The sequence below is a fragment of the Bubalus kerabau genome, chromosome 12 (genome assembly GCF_029407905.1).
Source record: "Bubalus kerabau isolate K-KA32 ecotype Philippines breed swamp buffalo chromosome 12, PCC_UOA_SB_1v2, whole genome shotgun sequence".
NCBI lineage: Eukaryota > Metazoa > Chordata > Mammalia > Artiodactyla > Bovidae > Bubalus > Bubalus kerabau.
In genome coordinates, this window is record NC_073635.1 from 19,630,289 (window position 1) to 19,650,586 (window position 20,298).

The following is a 20,298-nucleotide window of genomic DNA, read 5'->3' on the forward strand; positions in this document are numbered from 1 at the left end:
AGGTTTCCCCTTTATTTGTTGGCCAATCAGGTTTCCCCTGGAGAAGGAAAGGGCAACCCACTCCAGTGTTCTTGCCTGGGAAATCCCACGAACAGAGGAGCCTGGCAGGCTACGGCCCATGGGGTCACAGTGTCCAACACGACTGACTGACTAAACAAAAACAACAAAAACAGGTTTCCTCGTTTGTAAGTTACCAACTTGTATCCTTTGCCCATTTTTCTATTTAACTGTTTGCCTTTTTCTAAATGATTTGTCAACTCTATGTGTCACATTCTGTCCTGTTCTCTCACTTTGTTTATGATGTCTTTTCAAATAGGTGTTAAATTTAAATGTCAAATATTCTTTCCTTTTATGCTTTGTGATTTCAAATTCTTTTTAAAAATTCTTCCTTCCCCAACGTCATAAAAGGTTTATTTTTTCTTTTAAAAGTTAAAAGATGTTTTGCTTTTCAAGTGTAGATCTCTACTGATAATTTATTTCTGAATATAGTGGATGGGAGTTTTCTATATTAATAATCCCTTATCCTAAGAACCATACACAGAAGAGCTATACAAAAAAGGTCTTCATGACCCAGATAACCATGATAGTGTGATCACTCACCTAGAGCGCGATATCCTGGAGTGTGAAGTCAAGTGGACCTTAGGAAGCATCACTATGAACAAAGCTAGTGGATGTGATAGAATTCCAGTTGAGCTGTTTCAACTCCTAAAAGATGATGTTGTGAAAGTGCTGCACTTAATATGCCAGCAAATTTGGAAAACTCAGCAGTGGCCACAAGACTGGAAAAGGTCAGTTTTCATTCCAATCCCAAAGAAAGGCAATGCCAAAGAATGTTCAAACTACAGCACAGATGCACTCATCTCACACACTAGTAAAGTAATGCTCAATTCTCCAAGCCAGGCTTCAGCAGTACATGAACCGTGAACTTCAGATGTTCAAGCTGGATTTACAAAAGGCAGAGGAACCAGAGATCAAATTGCCAACATCCACTGGATCATCAAAAAAGCAAAGGAGTTCCAGAAAAACATCTACTTCTGCTTTATTGACTATGCCAAAGCCTTTGACTGTGTGGATTACAACAAACTGTGGAAAATTCTGAAAGAGATGGGAATACCAGACCACTTGACCTGCCTCCTGAGAAATCTGTATACAGGTTAAGAAGCAACAGTTAGAACTGGACATGGAACAACAGACTGGTTCCCAATACATCAAGTACTGCATCTTGTCACCCTGCTTATTTAACTTATATGCAGAGTTCATCATGCCAAATGCTGGGCTGGATGAAGCACAAGTTGGGATCAAGATTGCCGGGAGAAATATCAATAACCTCAGATATGCAAATGATACCATCCTTATGGCAGAAAGCAAAGAAGAACTAAAGAGCCTCTTGATGAAAGTGAAAGAGGAGAGTGAAAAAGTAGGCTTAAAACTCAACATTCAGAAAACTAAGATCATGGCATCTGGTCCCATCAGTTCATGGGGAAACAATGGAAACAGTGACAATTTTTGGGGGGCTCCAAAATCACTGCAGATGGTGAGTGCAGCCATGACATTAAAAGACGCTTGTTCTTTTGAAGAAAAGCTATGACCAACCTAGACAGCATATTAAAAAGCAGAGACATTACTCTAACAACAAAGGTCCATCTAATCAAAGCTCTGGTTTTTCCAGTAGTCATGTATGGATCTAAGAGTTGGACTATAAAGAAAGCTGAGCACTGAAGAATTTATGCTTTTGAACTTGGTGTTGGAAAAGACTCTTGAGAGTCCCTTGGACTGAAAAAAGATCAACCCAGTCAATCATAAAGGAAATAAAAATAAAATTAAATTAAAAAAAAAAAAAAAGGAAATCAGTCCTGAATATTCACTGGAAGGACTGATGCTCAAAAGCTGAAACCCCAATACTTTGGCCACCTGATGTGAAGAACTGACTCGTTTGAAAAAACCCTGATTCTGGGAAAGATTGAAGACAGGAGAAGGGGACAACAGAAGACGAGATGGTTGGATGGCATCACTGACTCAATAGACATGAGTTTGAGTAAGCTCTAGGAGTTGGTGATGGACAGGGAAGCCTGGCGTGCTGCAGTCCATTGGGTCACAAAGAGTCAACATGACTGAGCGACTGAACTGAACTAAGAAACAGTAACCCCTTCTTTAATGATTTATAATTTCTCCACTACCAAATATCAAATTTTCATATTTGCACAGGCTCATTTCTGGGCTTTACTCTGTTTTGTTGCTCTATTTATCTGTCTCCATGCCAGTACAGTATTATTTCCATTTATGATAAATCCAGAGGAAGTCTTAATATATAGTTGGGTGGATTTCTCTACCTTGTTTTCTTTGAAAATTGTCACAGATAATCCCAGGCCATTGCTCTATCATACAAATTTTAGAATCAGCTAGTCAAGTTCCAGAAAAAGACTTGCTAGGATTCTGAATGCAATTAAATAGAATTTATAAATTAATATGGGATTCGAATGGCTCTAGTGGTTTTTTGCACAATAAAGATCTGATGGCTTGAAAAATGAACTAAAATTTTTTTTTACCTTTCAAAGCAACAATTACGCACCTTAAAAATTGCTGTGTCTCTGACTTATATATATAAATTCAATCACAGAATATACCTTACAAAGATTTTAAAAAGAAAAAGAGTTGAAACTCTCTCCACCCTTAATTCTATTCTAGATACTGATCCTAAGAAAATAATCCTTAAATTGGAAACAAATTAGCTCGAAACATAAAATGCTCATTGTAGCCTCAAATTGAAAATAGCCTAACTATAAACAACATGGGAATATTTAAGTAAACTAAATATACTCAGTGAAAAACTATGATACCAGTAAAACTATTGACTCTTTTAAAAAGCTATATATAACAACAATGAATTAGTGTTCACATATGGTATAGTATTAAGTGATAAAATTAGTGTATCAATACTGTGTACAATGTGAATTCAGCTGCAGAAAAAAACGTTTACATACGTGCACAGGAAAATAAAATTTACTAAAATCTTTACAAGAGTTAAGTCACAGTTAGTGCATTATAGATTAGATTTCTCTCACCTACCCTACTTTTATTTTTTTTAATTTATTTTAAAAAAGATTTGACTTCCCTGGTGACTCAGATGGTAAAGCATCTGCCTACAATGCGGGAGATTCAGGTTCAATCCCTGGGTTGGGAAGATCTTCTGGAGAAGGAAATGGCAACCCACTCCAGTACTCTCCCCTGGAGAATCCCATGGACGGAGGAGCCTGGTAGGCTACATACAGTCCATGGGGTCACAAAGAGTCGGACATGACTGAGTGACGTCACTTTCTTTTCACTCTTTTAAAAAGATTTTATGTATTTATTTTGGGGTGTGCTGGGTCTTCACTGCTGCGCATGGGCTTTTGCAAGTCACAGTGAGCTGGGGCTACTCTCTAGCTGCGGTGCACGGCCTTCTCACTGCAGGGGCTTCTCCTTTTGTGGAGCGCGAGCTCTAGGGCGTCCTGGCTGGCGCACAGGCTTAGCTGCTCCACGGCATGTGAGATCTTCCCGACCTGGGATTGAACCCACAGCCCCTGCATTGGCAGGTGGATTCTTAACCACTGGACCACCAGGGAAGCTCCTACTCTACTTTTAAACAAATCTACTGCTTAAAGTTTCTAGGAGATGATTTTATTACTCTTACATCACAGAAAAAATATTCGAAAAAGCAGGTATTATATAGACTAGTGTTCTTTTAAAATGCATTAAAATATTTCTAAGCTAGGAATGAGTAGTACACTGTGTTTCTTTCGGTTTCATTTAAAGTTCAAAGGAACATTTAAGGCAGAAATGAAACATTCAAATTCTGACACTCAGGGTTTGGGTTTTAGCTCAATCACTGATTATCTTAGTAACTCCTGGGAAACAGTATCCACCTATTTTCTTACTGAAAAAGATGCAAATATTTCGAGATACAGATTCGTCAGCAAATCTTTTTGAAACAAATAGGCATCCACTCAAATAACTCTAGAATTTCACCTAAGTCATGCAAAACCTACAGATTGCTTAGTTCATGTTCTCTCGAGTCAAAAGGAAGATCCAAAATGGGATTTTGCCATTTGAAACTGGAAAAGGAATGTCCACATTATTTCTGCAGGGTGCTGTTTACCTTAAAGACGTGAAAGGCTTCAAACTGGATGTTGGGGCTTTTATCCCGGAGGAGGTTCATCGTCAGTTTGAGGTTCTCTGGCTTGCTGATGTACTTGGTCATGATGGTAAAGTTGTGCCGGTCCAGGATCAGTTCACCTAGCAGCTACAGAAAAACACAAAATCAAAGTAGAATCTGAGAGTCCTCTTATTCAAAATATATCCCACTCCTTTCTCACCAGAAAACAAAATGTAAGTTATGAATGTTGATGAGAAAAAAAAAAATCAGAGTCCTAAAGTGCATCTTAAAGCACAGGCATGGAGGCTGTAGTTATCCTTGTTATTTTTAAACTTTTCATACCATCCTGCTAAAGTCAGTGCTTAATGCATTTCTGAGTCTTTTGTTTTTCTTTAATGCCATTCACTGTTGCAGCTTAAAAAAAAGCTCTTTCAGGCTTCCCTAGTGGTCCAGTGGTTAAGGATCCACCTTGCAAAGCAGGGGACACCGGGTCCATCCTTGGTCCGGGAAGATCCCACATGCGCAGGGGCAACTATGTCCTCACACCTTAGAGCCTGTGCTCTGCATCAAGAGAAGCCACTGTGATGAGAAGGCCGCCTACTGCAACTAGAGAGCAGCTCCCACTCGCCACAGCTAGAGAAACGCAGCAACGAAGACCCAGTGCAGACAAACAAAAGCTCTCTCTGCAGCTTTCATCAAGACTTAGCCAGAAATTAGTTTATAATTTTTATCCCTGGCTTTAATGTGATTCTCACTAACGTATTGCTCCTTAGGCACCGAGATAGGAAAGAATAATAAAACTGACTCAACAATGATACCTCCCTTATCTGAATAAATATACTTTGGTAGTTTACTGGAAAAACAGACTATATTAAGTGACTCTTACCTTCTCCCTAAATCTTATGACAAAACCTAATATAGAGCCAGAAAAAAAAAATTCATTGACCCTGAGTCCGTATGAAATTTAATACGTATAGCAAGTTTTTATCAAACAGTAAAATAGAACATTTTCTGGGGACAATAATTCCTAAAATGCAGCACTACTCCATGTTATGAATTGCAGGGTTTTGTCCCTGTAAATCTATATGTTGGAATCATAATCCCCAGCGCAATGGTATTAGGAAGTGGGGCCTTGGGCAGGTCAACAGGACATGAAGGTGGAGCCACCATGCATGGGTTTGGTGCTCCTACACAAGCGACCCCGGGAGCTTTCTTGCTGCTGGCCCCTTGATCTCAGACTTCCTAGCATCCACACTGTGAGAAATAAATGTGCGTTCTTTAAGTCACCCAGTCTATGGTATTTTTGTTACAGCAGCCCAAACAGACTGCTGCTGCTGCTGCTAAGTCGCTTCAGTCGTGTCCGATTCTGCGACCCCATAGATGGCAGCCCACCAGGCTCCCCCGTCCCTGGGATTCTCCAGGCAAGAACGCTGGAGTGGGTTGCCATTTCCTTCTCCAATGCATGAAAGTGAAAAGTGAAAGTGAAGTCGCTCAGTCATGTCTGACTCTTAGTGACCCCATGGACTGCAACCTACCAGGCTCCCCTGTCCATGGGATTGTCCAGGCAAGAGTACTGGAGTGGAGAGCCATTGCCTTCTCCAAACAGACTAAGACACTTCAAAACAAATGCCAAAAGCGAGAATAGTTGCAGACCCTCTGGCAGGAAATAGCTGAACTTTTGTTTTCACCATAGGGACAGCAAAACTAAGACTCAGTGCAGTCAAATAAACAAATAAAAATATTTTTTAAAAATCCAAAACAAAACCCACTGTGACTGGACTCATTGCTACTGCATCCCTCCCTCCACCACCTCACTTATTTTTTCTCATTCTTCTGCTTCTGTGGCATAACTCCCCTTGCTCCAATTTCCCCCCAGCTTTAGCAAGGTGTAATTGACAAAACTGTATACATTTAAAGTGTACATCATGAAGATTTGATACGAGTACATACTGTGAAATATTTTCCACAATCAATTGAATTAACACATCCATCACCTCATGTAGTTACCCTTTCCTCTTTTTGTGGTGAGACTAGTTAAGATCCACTCTCAGCAACTTTCAAGCATACACTACAATATTACTATGAATTTTTTTTTTTTTTTTGGCTGCAAGCATGGCATGTGAGATCACAGTTCCTCGCCAGGGATGGAACCTGCACCCCTTGCGTTGAAAACTTGGGGTCCTAACCATTGGACCACAAGGGAAGTCCTATAATACAGTATTAATAACTATAGCCATCATGCTGTACATTAGATCTTCAGAATTCATTCATCTTATAACCAGAAGTGTGTACCCTTGGACCCACATCTTCCATCCCCCTGCCCCTCACCCTATAACCACCATTCTACCTTCTGTTTCTATAGCTCAACCTCAAGTTTTTCCTCAGCTGAATCTCCTCTCCTGCCTTTGTGCTCTTTGCTTTTTCCTAGTTGTACTTACTCTGCTTTTCAGAACAGAGTTACTTGTAAACTTATCTAGAATACAAGCTTCACAAGGGCATGTGTCAAATCCTGCTCACGTTAGGAGCCTTGACAACCTGTGTGAGGTGTGTGGATACTGTTGGGGAAATAAAGTCCAAACAACACAGAATCCTCTCCACAAAGTGTAGAAAAGAAAGAAAGCAGTTTTATTACTGAATATGTGTATCCAGAGCATGACACTATAGGCACTCTACACAGAAGACATTACAAAGACATACAATCCTGCCTCATTTATATAGGCAGTTATAATCCAGTACATATATATATATATACTCTGGTCACCCCACTACAAGAGACCTTCCCTGGTGGCTCAGACAGTAAAGAATCTGCCTGCAATTTAGGAGACCTGAGTTCGATCCCTGGGTCGGGAAGATTCCCCTGGAGAAGGAAATGGCAACCCGCTCCAGTATTCTTGCCTGGAAAATCCCATGGACAGAGGAGCCTGGCAGGCTACATACAGTCCACGGGGTCACAAACAGTCAGACACAACTGAGCGACTTCACTTTCCTTTCTTTCCCCTATAAGAGGGCTTGACAGCACTCTTTCCTAGTCCACTCTGAATTCACCCGGCCATGGAAGTAGCCATTTGTTTTACCTAGCTGCCTTTATCCAACTAATGAAGAGGATAATAAATCTTTTCTTATCGCTCTGACAAGCAAATGGTTACAGCTTGGAGAGCAGGACCAAGGTTAAATTCTCCAGTGATGGAGAGGCAGGAGTGCTATCTTCCTAAACGTTCACATTCCAGGGGGATGGCTCCCAGACTCTCAAAAAAATTATGCTTGGTTGTAAAACTGACAAGAAGCTTCTAAAGATATATATACAGATATACATACATATATATTTATCTGAATATATACCCACACATATGGGTTTCCCTGGTGTCTCAGTGGTGAAGAATCTGCCTGCAGTGCAGGAGATGCAGGTTCCATCCCGGGGTTGGGAAGATACTCTGGAGAGGGAATGGCAACCCACTCCAGTATTCTTGCTGGAGAATTCCATGGACAGAGGAGCCTGGCAGGCTACATGGGGTCACAAAGAGTCGGACACGACTGAGTGACTAACACACACGGTCATAACATAGAAAATACTTCTCAAGTTACAAAAAAAGAGAATACTTTTTCTGTATTTACTTGCCCACTGTTTTTTGGTTTGTTTTTTGGTGGTGCCGAATGGCTTGAGGGATCTTAGTTCCCTGACCAGAGATCAAACGCCTGACCCTGCAGCGGAAGCTCAGAGTCCTAACCACTGGACCACCGGAGAAGTTCCTACTCGTCCACTACTAAACCAGTCGTTTAGGAACAAGAATGTCAACTTCTGGAGACTCTAACTTAAAGAAATTTGACATTACCTTCAAAGATTGTCTCTTAGTCACATAGTTCTCAGACTGAAGCAGTTTCTCATAGTCTTCAAAAATCTAATGAAAAGAAAAGAAATATTAAGAATGTAAACCCAGCAGTGATTTCTCTGCATTAAGTCTGTTTGCTTCTGAAGTAAATCCCCAGTCCTTCAGCCCAGCCCAGCGGTTGTGCTGTTTATCTCTGGGCGGATTGCCTTTGTCCATGGGGAAGCTTCCCCGTTTCTCCATCCTCACTTACTCATAGAGATACTGGGGGACGACGAGGCGGGTGACACCAGAGACATGCTTCCCTCTGTTTTATTTTAGTTATTCAAATTAGAAATTGAGTAGGAAAATGGAGTAATTGAGTCCTCCCAATAAATTACTTTGACTAAAACACCTATTTTATTTTTGGCTGTGTGGGGTCTTCATTGCAGTGCATGGGCTCAGTAGTGTTGGAGCAGAGGCTTGATTGCCCCTCAGATGTGGGATCTTCCCAGACCAGGGACGGAACCCATACTGCCTGCATGGGCAGGCAGATTCTTAACTCTAGAACACCAGGGAAGTCCTGAAGAAAGCATCTATTAACTCATCTAATGAGCTGCAGGATAACTCATTTTATGCCATTTTAAAGAAATGCATTGATGCGGTCTTGCTGGTAGCTATTAGTCTTTGGAAAATTTGAGAAAAGATTGAAGACACTTAGCAACTCATAAAAAATCAAACTGGCAAACTCACAGCATGAACAGGTAGAGGAATAGGGCCACTCTGCCACATGATGGCCGTGTGAATCCCAACTGGCCTCTTGGGAGCACTTCCACTCTCCCCAGAAGCTGGGGGACACTGGTGACGTGGCCCATTTCCTAGTGTGATTAGTCATCAAACACAGTCTAGGCCCTTCGGTTGAACACAGAGTTCTGGCAGCTGGGAAAGTCCAGTGTCAGCCTCTGGTCACACATAGGCACGCTCAGAGGCCACTGGGGTGGGAGGGCAAGCCTGGCAGAGAACTGAAGGCAAGAGAGTTTAGGGGCTGGGGAGGGTAGCAAAGGGTCCTTGGAAGACCAAATGCCAGGTATGAGTGATGAGGACAAGCTGTGCACACTGATGAGAATACCCAAGAGGAATTCAGAAACTGAGAAAACAAAATCATGGAGCTCACGTTAAAGTCACAGTAATTTTTTTTTCTTTTACTTGAAGGACTTATTATTTATTCTGATTGTCATGGAACACAAGAAGGACTTTGTGGGTCACTAAATGTATCAGACAAACATCGTGGTAAATGTTACTTGTAACCATAAAATGTAAATACATGCATATAAGGTATTATTGACTCCCTAGGCTACCAGTTTGATTATTTTAGGTCGTATATCATGTTCTCCAGCTTCAGGTTTACTACTAAAGAAATAAGAAACTCAACAAGTAGGAAATGTTTAAGGAGCATGAGTTCTTGAAGCCAATGCTCAGGTCGGTGCAATAGGCTCAGTATCTGTGAGACTACTAAATTACGCAAGATGTGACTATAAAGACAAATTTAGGTAAACAACCATCAAAGAGAATGAGCTTACGGTCTCTCAAATTGTTGCTTGTTATCCTTGAGTGCAAACTGCACAGCACATTATTTCACTCATTCTATAGAAAAAATGAGTAGTTGATACACAGGTTTTGTCATAAGCTATCTTTGTCCTCTTATTTTCATTTATTATAAATATTACATCTAATGAATTTGAAAAAACTATGCACTATCTCCATAGTGAAGGACAGGGAAGCCTGGTGCGTTGCAGTCTATGGGGTCACAAAGACTTGGACATTACTTAGTGACTGAACAACAATGAGTCTTTAACACTCCATCCAGCATCTACAGTTACTGAACAAACTATAATAGCAGTTTATTCCCTAAATTCAAAAATATATGAGTCTCTTCTGGTCCTGAAGCTTTTGGATACATCTGGCAGTAATCTTTTTCTCCCTTCATATTTTATACTTTGATCAAAGATCTCCCATTGATTCCATGGATTTTCTCTTGATAATTTTAGGGTATGAAAATCACTTTTGATTTCATGATTACATTGATAATTCTTAATCTCAAAGGAAGAGCAGCAAACAATTTATGAAGAAGAAAACCATAGTTTAATTTCTATGATTTGGATGTGTGAAAACACAGGATATGGGTAGGGTATTCCATAACTTCCCAGAGTTATCTGTTTCCTTGTATCTTTTTGTGTGGCTAACTACAAAATTTTAAATTACACAGGGGCTTGCATTATGTTTAAACTGGACAATACTGGTCTAGAGCAGCTAAACTAACACTGCAACAAATCATGTGAAGTTTTGTCTCTAAGCCTGTGCTATGTTTTACTTTAATTCATGGCAAATAGATGGGGAAACAGTGGAAACAGTAGCTGACTTTATTTTTCTGGGCTCCAAAATCACAGCAGATGGTGACTACGGCCATGAAATTAAAAGATGCTTACTCCTTGGAAGGAAAGTTATGACCAACCTAGACAGCATATTAAAAAGCAGAGACATTACTTTGCCAACAAGGTCCATCTAGTCAAGGCTATGGTTTTTCCAGTGGTCATGTATGGATGTGAGAGTTGGACTATAAAAAGAGCTGAGCACCGAAGAAATGATGCTTTTGAGCTGTGGTGTTGGAGAAGACTCTTGAGAGTCCCTCGAACTGCAAGGAGATCCAACCAGTCCCATCCCAAAGGAGATCAGTCCTGGGTGTTCATGGAAGGAATGATGTTGAAGCTGAAACTCCAACACTTTGGCCACCTGATGTGAAGAGCTGACGCAGTGGAAAAGACCCCGATGCTGGGAAAGATTGAGGGCAGGAGGAGAAGGGGACGACAGAGGATGAGATGGTTGGATGACATCACTGACTCGATGGACATGGGTTTGGGTAGACTCTGGCAGTTGGGGATGGACAGGGAGGCCTGGAGTGCTACAGTTCATGGGGTCGCAAAGAGTCGGACACGACTGAGAGACTGAACTGAACTGAACGGAATGCTGTTTCTATTGCTGATACACTTAGCAAAAGCATAGCAGCTCTTGGTTGGGTCTGTTTATTCAATGTTCATTTAACACCACCAAATATATGGTACTGAGTTAGGTATTAGGGATGTAAGTAATCATGATAAAAATTAATCCATGGTGCTATCCCCAAAACCTTAAATCTTGTCAAATTCCTACAACAACCCTATGAAGTAGCTATTACTAATATCCTCATTTTTTAGTAGGCACAGTAACTTGTTCAGAATCATAATTAGTAAGAGATTCAGCAGGATTCTGAAGCAAAGCAACTAGACATAAATCTGTACTGCATTCTGAACCCCTGTGTTTGACAGATAAGGTTCCTGCCTCCCAGGGAGCTTATGAACCAGACAAAAAGATATAAAGACACACCATAATAATATTATACAATGTGGAAAACGTGTGAGAAAGAAGGAGAATGGGAGGGAAAGAGAGAGAGTGTGTGTGTCTGTGTGTGTTTGGGGGTGAGGGGGTTAGGGTGTATGTTAGGGAAAGCTTCCTAGAAGAGTCACATGATGAAACCAAGCAGGACCCTGAGGGCAGTCCCAGGGACATACCTTCCCGAGTCTCCCACTTCTTGTTTCTAGGAAAGGTTTACCCTCCAAGGCCCAGGTTCCAAAGAGCAAATTTAATCAGAGAAGTAAGAAAATGCAGAAACAAAGAACAACAGTCAAGCCAGACAAAACAGTAATAGTTTAGCCAAAAACAAAGTCAGGGATCTTTAGTTCCTCCATAAAGTCTATAGATAATATCCTGAGTCATATCCTTGAGTTGTTTAAGAGAGACTGAAATCCCCACCAGGTGGAAGAAGTTAACTGTACACTGACCACAAGTATGGAGACCTCATACTGGTTGAAACGAAGGGGTTGATGAGGTTAACCTCTGATATACCACCATGTCACCTTACTACCAACCAGTCAGAAGACGGTCCACTCACAACCCTCACCCCTTCCTGGAAAACTATTCAGGATTTGAGTCTTTTGAGCATTTATTGCCTTGCAGTAAATGCTGGACTTTCCTTCACCACAACCCAGTGTCAGCAGACTGGCTTTGCTGAATGCTGGGTAAGTTTGGTTCAGCAACAATGATAGCTGATTATCAAAAGGATGAGATGGATTCACCCTTAGAGAAGGGAGCTGGAAGACAGATGTATATTTTGGTATTTCTACTAGTCAGGGAAACTAGTTATCAACCATGTAAAAGGATTCATTTTATTAACAGTGGGGTGCCCTATATGGCTTAGATGGTAAAGTATCTGGTACAATGCAGGAGACCTAAGTTCAATCCCTGGGTCAGGAAGATTCCCCTGGGGAAGTGAATGGCAACCCACTCCAGTATTCTGGGTCTTCCCTGGTGGCACGAGTGGTAAAGAACCCGCCTGCCAATGCAGGAGACGTACGAGACATGGGTTCGATCCCTGGGTGGGAAGATCCCCTGGAGAAGGGCATGGCAACCCACTCCAGTATTCCTGCCTGGAGAATCCCATGGAGAGAGGAGCCTGGTGGGCTACAGTCCATGGGTCGCACAGAGTCGGACATGACTGAAGGGACTTAGCACGTACATATGCACTGCCTCTTAAGGGCAACGTGGATGCTCTTAAGTCAAGGTCAAAGTGAGCTGGTGCTGGTTGTTTCCTGGAGCTCCAGAGCACAACAGGAAGAGATAAGAAAAACAAGGACGCCCTGATCTCCTGCTAGCCTCTATTTTTCATAGTTTCTTAATGATCTGACTTCCGGGTAATAAACCAAGCGGCTGGATGGTTGGTTTCAACTTCTCTCATAAATAGAAGTAAGTGCTAAGAGATCTAAGAAGGAGAGAGAGAAAGGAAGAATGAGATAGAGACTTAAAAATGACTTCTACTTACAGTGTCATAATTTTGTTCTAAGAAGTCTGCTACCAACACTTTATGTCTGGTTAGTAAATCCTAGAAAAAGAACAGTCAATGAAACAAAATTGTTATAGGTAATAAATTTTACAAATCTATTCTTTTCTTCTAAGATTTTCTAAGTCAATTAATTTGAAGCACAACAATTTCAGAATATTTTCATTTACATCCCAGAATTATTTCCATTTCTTAGTTTAAGGTGTGAAATACAATTTGTTTCATGGTAAAAACAACAAAGAGTGCTTTAAATTCGTATCATTGTTAGATTACAGAAATAATTTAACTAGTGAAACAAATGCCACCAAAGAGACAAACTTACATTATATTTCTTCAAGCCCATAACTATACATTGTAAATATGATACAATAAATATTCAAATAAAGCTTATGATGATCTTTTAAAATGTCATTAATAACTATTAAAAGCAAAAAACTCTGAATGGACTAAAACCGTATCTCACAAGGTAACAGATTTTCAATGATTGACCTTTAGTTTTCTTCTAAATCACTTTTGAAATGGAGGTGCCTAGGGTTCTCGGAAGCACAAGAACGACATTTAAAAAACTATATTTATTTTACTTATCTATTTGGCTGTACTGGGTCTTAGTTGTGGCACGTGGGATCTCTAGTTGCAGCACTCAAACCCTTAGTTATGGCATGTGGGATCTATTTCCCTGACCAGGGATGGAATCTGGGCCCCTGCATCGGAAGCATGGAGTCTCAGCCACTGGACCGCCAGGGAAGTCCCACAAGGGTGACATTTATCTCAGCACTGTCCTAGTCCTGCACTTGGGTTAGTGGGCTGTGAAGTGTTGTGCAGTTACTAAGCAGCACAACGCACCCTTTCAAAGTTGAGGACAAGCAGCCTGATCTAATTATAGACGTAACTCCCAGGAAACTGAACAAAAGCATAAAGGAACGTTTGATTGGAAATCCACACCTAAATTATAACCTTAAGTCACCTTGATGTCAAAAGAAAACAAGCCCCAGCTAATCCTCTTGATGTGCTTAAAGGTTAAATGCCTTGCCTAGGTACTATGCAGAATTTAATTAAAAACAACATGAATTTTCAAGTTTCCAAAATAAATTCTTATGCTTTAATACATATTTAATTAAAACTTCTAATTTAATTAACAGTATATACAAGATACACAACATAACCTCACAGAGAAAAAGAAGGCAGCCACAACAGTAAAACTCACTTCTTTTTAAAACAATTTTTTAAATTGGAGGATAATAGCTTTACAACATTGTGCTGGTTTCTGCCGTACATCAACATGAACCAGTCGCAAGTATACATATGTCCCCTCTCTCCTGAACCTCCCTCCCATTTCCCATCTCATCCCACCCCTCCAGGCTGCCACTGAGTCCTGGGTTGTGAAACTCACTTATTTTTATTTCAATAAAAGGTTAAATATTTAAAGTACTTTGCACTACAGTTTTCTTTTTTAAAATTTTTATTGGCATATAATTGATTTATAATGCTGTGTCAGGTTCTGCTGTACAGCAGAGTGAATCAGTTATATATGTACACATATATCCACTCTCTGATTCTTTTCCCACATAGGTCACTACAGAGTACTGAGTAGAGTTCCCTGTGATATATGGTAGGTCCTCATCAGCTTGCACTATAATTTTCAAGCCCCAAAATAATGAAACTGGCTATTAACTTCATTTCCTATTACTTATCATCACAACTTGTTTGACCACCGGACCTATCAATGGAGACATGTACTTGTTTCCCCAGGAGAATGTAACAGTACAGTTCTGGAACTGGGATTTTAAAATGGGAAAACCCTCTAAGGAATTCATCCCAGTCAAAATTCAAACTAGTTGCTACATCAGGGACCCCCTAGTTCCACAGCATACTTTTGGAGTCCTTAGCCTTCTTCTAAGTGAATATTTGGAATGCCCAGTTTTCACGTCCCCCATCTCCTGAGCATTACTAGTGGCTTTCTGAGCTGACTCAGGTTAGAAAGGTCTCTGCATGGGCTGCAGCAGGCACTCTGGATGGCTGCACCCATGGAGCTCTGCATCTATGACGCCATCAGCCTTGAGTACAAGGCTCACAATCTGCCATGGCCTCGGGCCCTACACCTGCAACCATGGTGACACCGGAACGAGCACCGGCGGGTACGTGCTGCCTGTGAAGGCTTTCCATTCACCCTCCATTAGTGCTACACAAAAGAAAGAGAAATAAGGAGGGGTTCTGTGAGCAGCCGCTCCTTCAAATCTAAGGGAAAAAATAACTTTAAACTCCAACAATAGAATATATGATAGGGTAGGAAAAAATTCCTCCAGCACATATGTGTGTGGATAGAGACAATAAGTGAGTGTGTACACATTATACATATAGATATACCCTCAAATTTATACACATAATAATGCAAAACTGGAGGGACTGTACCATATCCAGGGCATCTTCCCACCCCAGGGATTGAACCTGGGTCTCCTGCGTAGCAGGCAGATTCTTTACTGTCCGAGCCACCAGGGAAGCCCCATATACAAATATGCACGCTAAGTCGCTTCAGTTGTGTCCAACTCTGTGTGACCCCATGGACTGCAGCCTGCCTGGCTCCTCTGTCCATGGGATTCTCCAGGCAAGAATACTGGAGTAGGTTGCTGTGCCCTCCTCCCAACCCAGGGATCAAACCTGTGTCTCTTACATCTCCTGCATTGGCAGGTGGGTACTTTGCCACTAGCACCACCTGGGAAGCCCCGTATACATATATAGGGTGGGCCAAAATGTTCACTTGGATTTTTCTATAATATCTTATATATGTGTGTCTGTGTGTGTATATACACACACACACACACACATGTATATATACACAATATATAGACAAATACAGTTGTTGCATTATTAAAGATCAAAGAACTGAGTGGGAAAAAAAATAGCTAGGATCCCCCCAAAAAAGGAAAAAGCCTGGAAATTGCCAAGAAAACTAAAATTCAAATTTTAAAAAATTTTTAAAAATTTAAAAAGTATTCAAAATAGTGTATTATTTCATCCCACCTCCTAAGAATTCTGTTTTGACAGGACTAGCTTCTGCACGGTCTAAGTCTTATGCTAAAAATTATCGATATTGGTATTTTAGTGAATTCTGCACAGCCTGGAAGAACTCGGGGTGAAATGACAGAGACACACGTTCCTTGGCAGGGACCCAAGATCACAGCAGCTCAGAACAGCTGCATTTACTACGTGCTGGAGAGTGTGCTTCGCACTTTACATAGGTTATTTCTAATCTGCACAATTCTGCAAAAACAAGGATTATATTCCTCATCTCACAGATGAAGAAAATGAGGACCAAGGGTTAACTAACTTGCTCAAGGACGTACAGCAAATCAGGTGCAGACAGAGATGGAATTCAAACCACTTTTTAGCATGTCAATTCTTAGAGGGGGGCATGGAAGAGACTGTGGTTATAAGGAATCTTTTTGGGGAATGGAAAATTTGCAGACAAGGCCATGAGAAAATACAATCCAATAATGGTAAAACGTCAATAATTAAACTGAAGAACAGTCATCCTACAGGTCAAAAAAAGAGGCTAAGCCTAAGAAGTTAAAAACAAAAGCCCAAACCAGCCAACCAATCGAGCAAACAAATCCCTTTGAAAGCAGTTACTTAAAAAAAAAAATGGGACTTCCCTAGTGGCCTAGTGGATAAGAATCTACCTGCCAATGCAGGGGACACGGGTTCGACCCCTGGTCCAGGAAGATCCCACATGCCTCGGAGTAACTAAGCCCGTGTGCCACAACTACTGAGCCCCTGCTCTAGAAACTGTGCTCCCCAACAAGAGAAGCCACTCCAATGAGAAGCCCTCACACCACAAGGAAGAGTAGCCCCCGCTAGCTGCAACTACAGAAAGCCTGCACACACAGCAATGAAGACACAGCACAGCCAAAAACAAATTAATTAATTGATTTTTAAAAAGGGACTTGCGTTCATTACATTATATTGAACACAGCATTTTGGTAAAATGTAGAAAATTGGCATTTTCAATATCAGTAGCATACTAGGAAAGTTTTTTTTTTTTAAGGTTATTTAGATTCTCAGGGACTTAAGTTCAACAAAAAATACGCTCAAGTACAAACTGTCGTAATTTATCTTTGTGCTTCAATATTGTGCTGAAAGTTAAATTGGGTCTATCATATGATGTCAAGACATTATTATCACATTTGTTTATTCTATTAAATGTTGAAAAATCTTTGGGGAAATTTTCAGAAATGAATGCTGAATTGAATTTGCTTTTCTCCCGTTCATTAGAGCTGTTGTAGGTGTACAGCTATTTGTGAAGTCTTATTGATGGTTTTTCAAAAAAGGAACTAACTTGTTTCCATGATGGTGAAGGGTCATCAGATAGAAAAGGGGAAAAAAAAAAAGGCACTACAGGATTTACTAATAGAGAACACCTTCTTAATTATTTCAGCACAAATATTTGCTAGAAAGAAATGGAACGGTCCTTTGTGTTAAATGTCCTTCTTCATATTTGACGCACCAAGGCCCCTCTTACCATGTGTTCTAGGATAGACTCTTGAGGGCTTCATCTGTAGCCACTGTACAACTGTTGTTTGGCCAGGTGAGACTTTTTATGTGCCCAGGTGCCTCATGTCATGTGGGATCTTCCCCAAACAGGGGTTGAACCAGAGTCCCCAGCATTGCAAGGTGGGTTGTTACTCACTAGACCACCAGGGAAGCCCCATGACAAGCATGTTGAGTTGCTCTTTCCACAATGTGACAGACGGGTCTAGTAGATTGTATTCTGTTACTGAATTCTCTTACGATCCATATCATACACGGTTGGCTATGCTCAGGTCTAAGAAACACAATTTTCTGGTTTTTAAAATTAAACTGCCTCTTAGAGCCAAGTGACTTAAGTACTGAAACTAAATAACCCTGCTGATTCTGGCAGGGGTTGGCGGGGAGGTGGACAGGGAATTACCTTAAAAGTAGCAAAGGCATCTGAAGCGATATCAAATGTTGACAGTTCGACATACTTAAAGAAATCTTGGAATTGATTAGAAAAGAGGATGATTTTGGCAAGTGGTTCATGTCGAATACATTCTCTCAGCATAATACCACAACGTAAGGCGATCTGTGGGACTTCATAGCTAAAGCACAAACAAGAGAGAGAGAGAACTATGTATTAAAAGAACCATTTCAATACTGCTGTTAATGGAAGCATAGGTACCATCTGTCACAGTTCATTCAAACACCACTCACTGAATACCCACTAAATACCTACACTGTGCCTGGCACTATTTCAGATGCTGGGGATACCTTAAAAGTAGCAAAGGCATCTGAAGCGATATCAAATGTTCATGTTCAACATACTTAAAGAAATCTTGGAATTGATTAGAAAAGATACAACAGTATCTTTTGTTGGGGATACAACAGTCAGCAGACAGCCTTCCTAGCATTCACAATTTAGTGAAAATGCGTCTGGTGGGAGAGGAAGCAGACTATAAACAATGACCAGGTAATTTCATATACTTCAGGGCTATGAAACTGAAGAAAATAAAATAGGTACTCTAGACAGTGTGACTCCTTAATTTGTTTTACTTTAGACTAAGTGGTCCTGGAAGGAGAAAAGCATTTCAGGAAAAGGAACTAAAAGTGCAAAGGGTCCAAGGAAAGAACCAGCAGCTTTGTAAGCCAAGGTAAATGTGGTAGGAAGCCTTTGCAGAGTTTAACGTACGCAATTAACACAGCTGATCAGATACTTTAAAAATGATCATTCTGGCTCCCTGTGGAGAATTCTGTAAAACAGGAAAAAATGGGCTGCAGAGCTAAAGGACAATCAGGGAGACTAGCTAGTGAGGAGGAACAGCAGCCCAGCTAGAGACAATGGGGGCTTGGGTTGGGCAATGGTAGTAGAATAGAGGACTGTGGGTAGGTCATGGATATTGTTCAGAGGAAGAGTCAACAGAGCTTGTAGATGTTGGGGTAGGTTGAGGAATAAATTTGGGCTGAGGGAAATTGAGGATTCAAGAATAACAAAAGAATATTTACATGAACTTCAGATTCAAGAATAAAACCTCTTTCCCACAATTTAGGAAACAGGCTACTTGGCAACTTCAAATTTATAATTATAGTAGGGAAAACAGCAAAGAAAGGTCTCTGAGAGAAGTCATTAAACCAGGGCGGTATTTATTCATTTTTTCCCATTTTTATGTGGAATAATATTCACAAATATCATCTGAATAGTCCCTGAAAAACTCATGTTAACATTAAATGCTAATATATTCAGATAGGTACGATTCTTTGTAGAATATTAAAAAATGCCAAATTATAGTATTAGTAATTTCTCTTATCAGAAGAATTTGAAAATCAGCCTACTGGCATGCATGGAAGAGTTATAAGGTGGGTTTTATTAAAGATGTACCCCTTCATAGAGGGGTACATTTTCTGAAATGTGAAGGAGAAGAACAGTCATTTACTAATAGAGCACTGAAGAAGTGATAAAAAAAAAAAAAAAAAGACTGTTGACCTAGAGAAAAAACGTAAGGGGCACAAAATTAAAATCCTAAAATGACTTATTAGTAAGATATTTATGGACGTTCATAATTTTGCTTTAAACTTAACCTTTCAATTTCATCTCCCATCACCTCCCTTAATTCTCTGGGGTATGGCCTTCTCTCAACCTAGAATGCCCTGCTCCGTAAGTTTTCACCTCTAAGATTCTCTCTCATTTTTCAAAACTTAGTTCAAATGCCACCTCCTCCTTGAAGTGTTTCCAATCACCTACCATTCAGAGTCACCCTCCCCGCCTTCAGACTCCTAAATAGCTTGTCTGTAATTCCACTTTAACACATTTCTCATTCTTCAGTATGGCCCATTGCAATAAATTGTTATACATTTGTTTTCTTTACCTCATCACAAACAGCTCAATTGCTAAGGATACGCTTTACTCATTGTGTTACTTGCTTTCCTCCTCTGTGTGAATCTCCATGGGGTATCTGTGTCTTACTGGTACCTGCCTCTATCCTTACCCTAGTCTCCAGAGAGTGCTTAGCATAATGTCTTTCACAAAGGTGTATAAAGAATTTAGTAAACTTCAAACTCTGATTAAACTTCTTAATACTAGGTCTCTAATGAGACACAAACTTTGGCTTATAGAAAATACTGTATGATCTCTAGCCATTCTCATTTCTTAACTAATCAAATGGAAACTATAGAAAAAAAGTTTCTACTCGCAACTTTTATGTATAATTAGTTCCTTTTTTTTGTTTGTTTCATTAGGTGAAGTTTATCCGAACCATCTGTGATGCAGAGACTATTTATTCTTGAGAACCAAGAGAGTATTTTTCAAAATGCAACTCTGGGTCAGAACACTGGTCATTCCATCCTAGTGGTTTGCACCCAAGAGTGGAACGGTCATTCCTCTGAGCTGACAACTTCTTACAGTTAGGAATATACTGGGATATATA

The 20,298-nt window shown here is 40.4% G+C and overlaps 1 protein-coding gene across 10 annotated transcripts in view; it reads right to left on the reverse strand.

Annotated features, from left to right (window-relative positions):
- CAB39L (calcium binding protein 39 like) overlaps positions 1-20,298 on the reverse strand; it is an 84,850-nt gene that overhangs the window by 7,107 nt on the left and 57,445 nt on the right. For all 10 annotated transcript variants that reach the window (XM_055542164.1, XM_055542160.1, XM_055542162.1 and 7 more), the window contains 4 exons: positions 17,811-17,979; positions 12,848-12,907; positions 7,963-8,028; positions 4,136-4,279 (listed from right to left, as the gene is read on the reverse strand). In XM_055542164.1, coding sequence (XP_055398139.1) covers positions 4,136-4,279; positions 7,963-8,028; positions 12,848-12,907; positions 17,811-17,979 — 439 coding nt within the window. The remainder of the gene's footprint in view (positions 1-4,135; positions 4,280-7,962; positions 8,029-12,847; positions 12,908-17,810; positions 17,980-20,298) is intronic.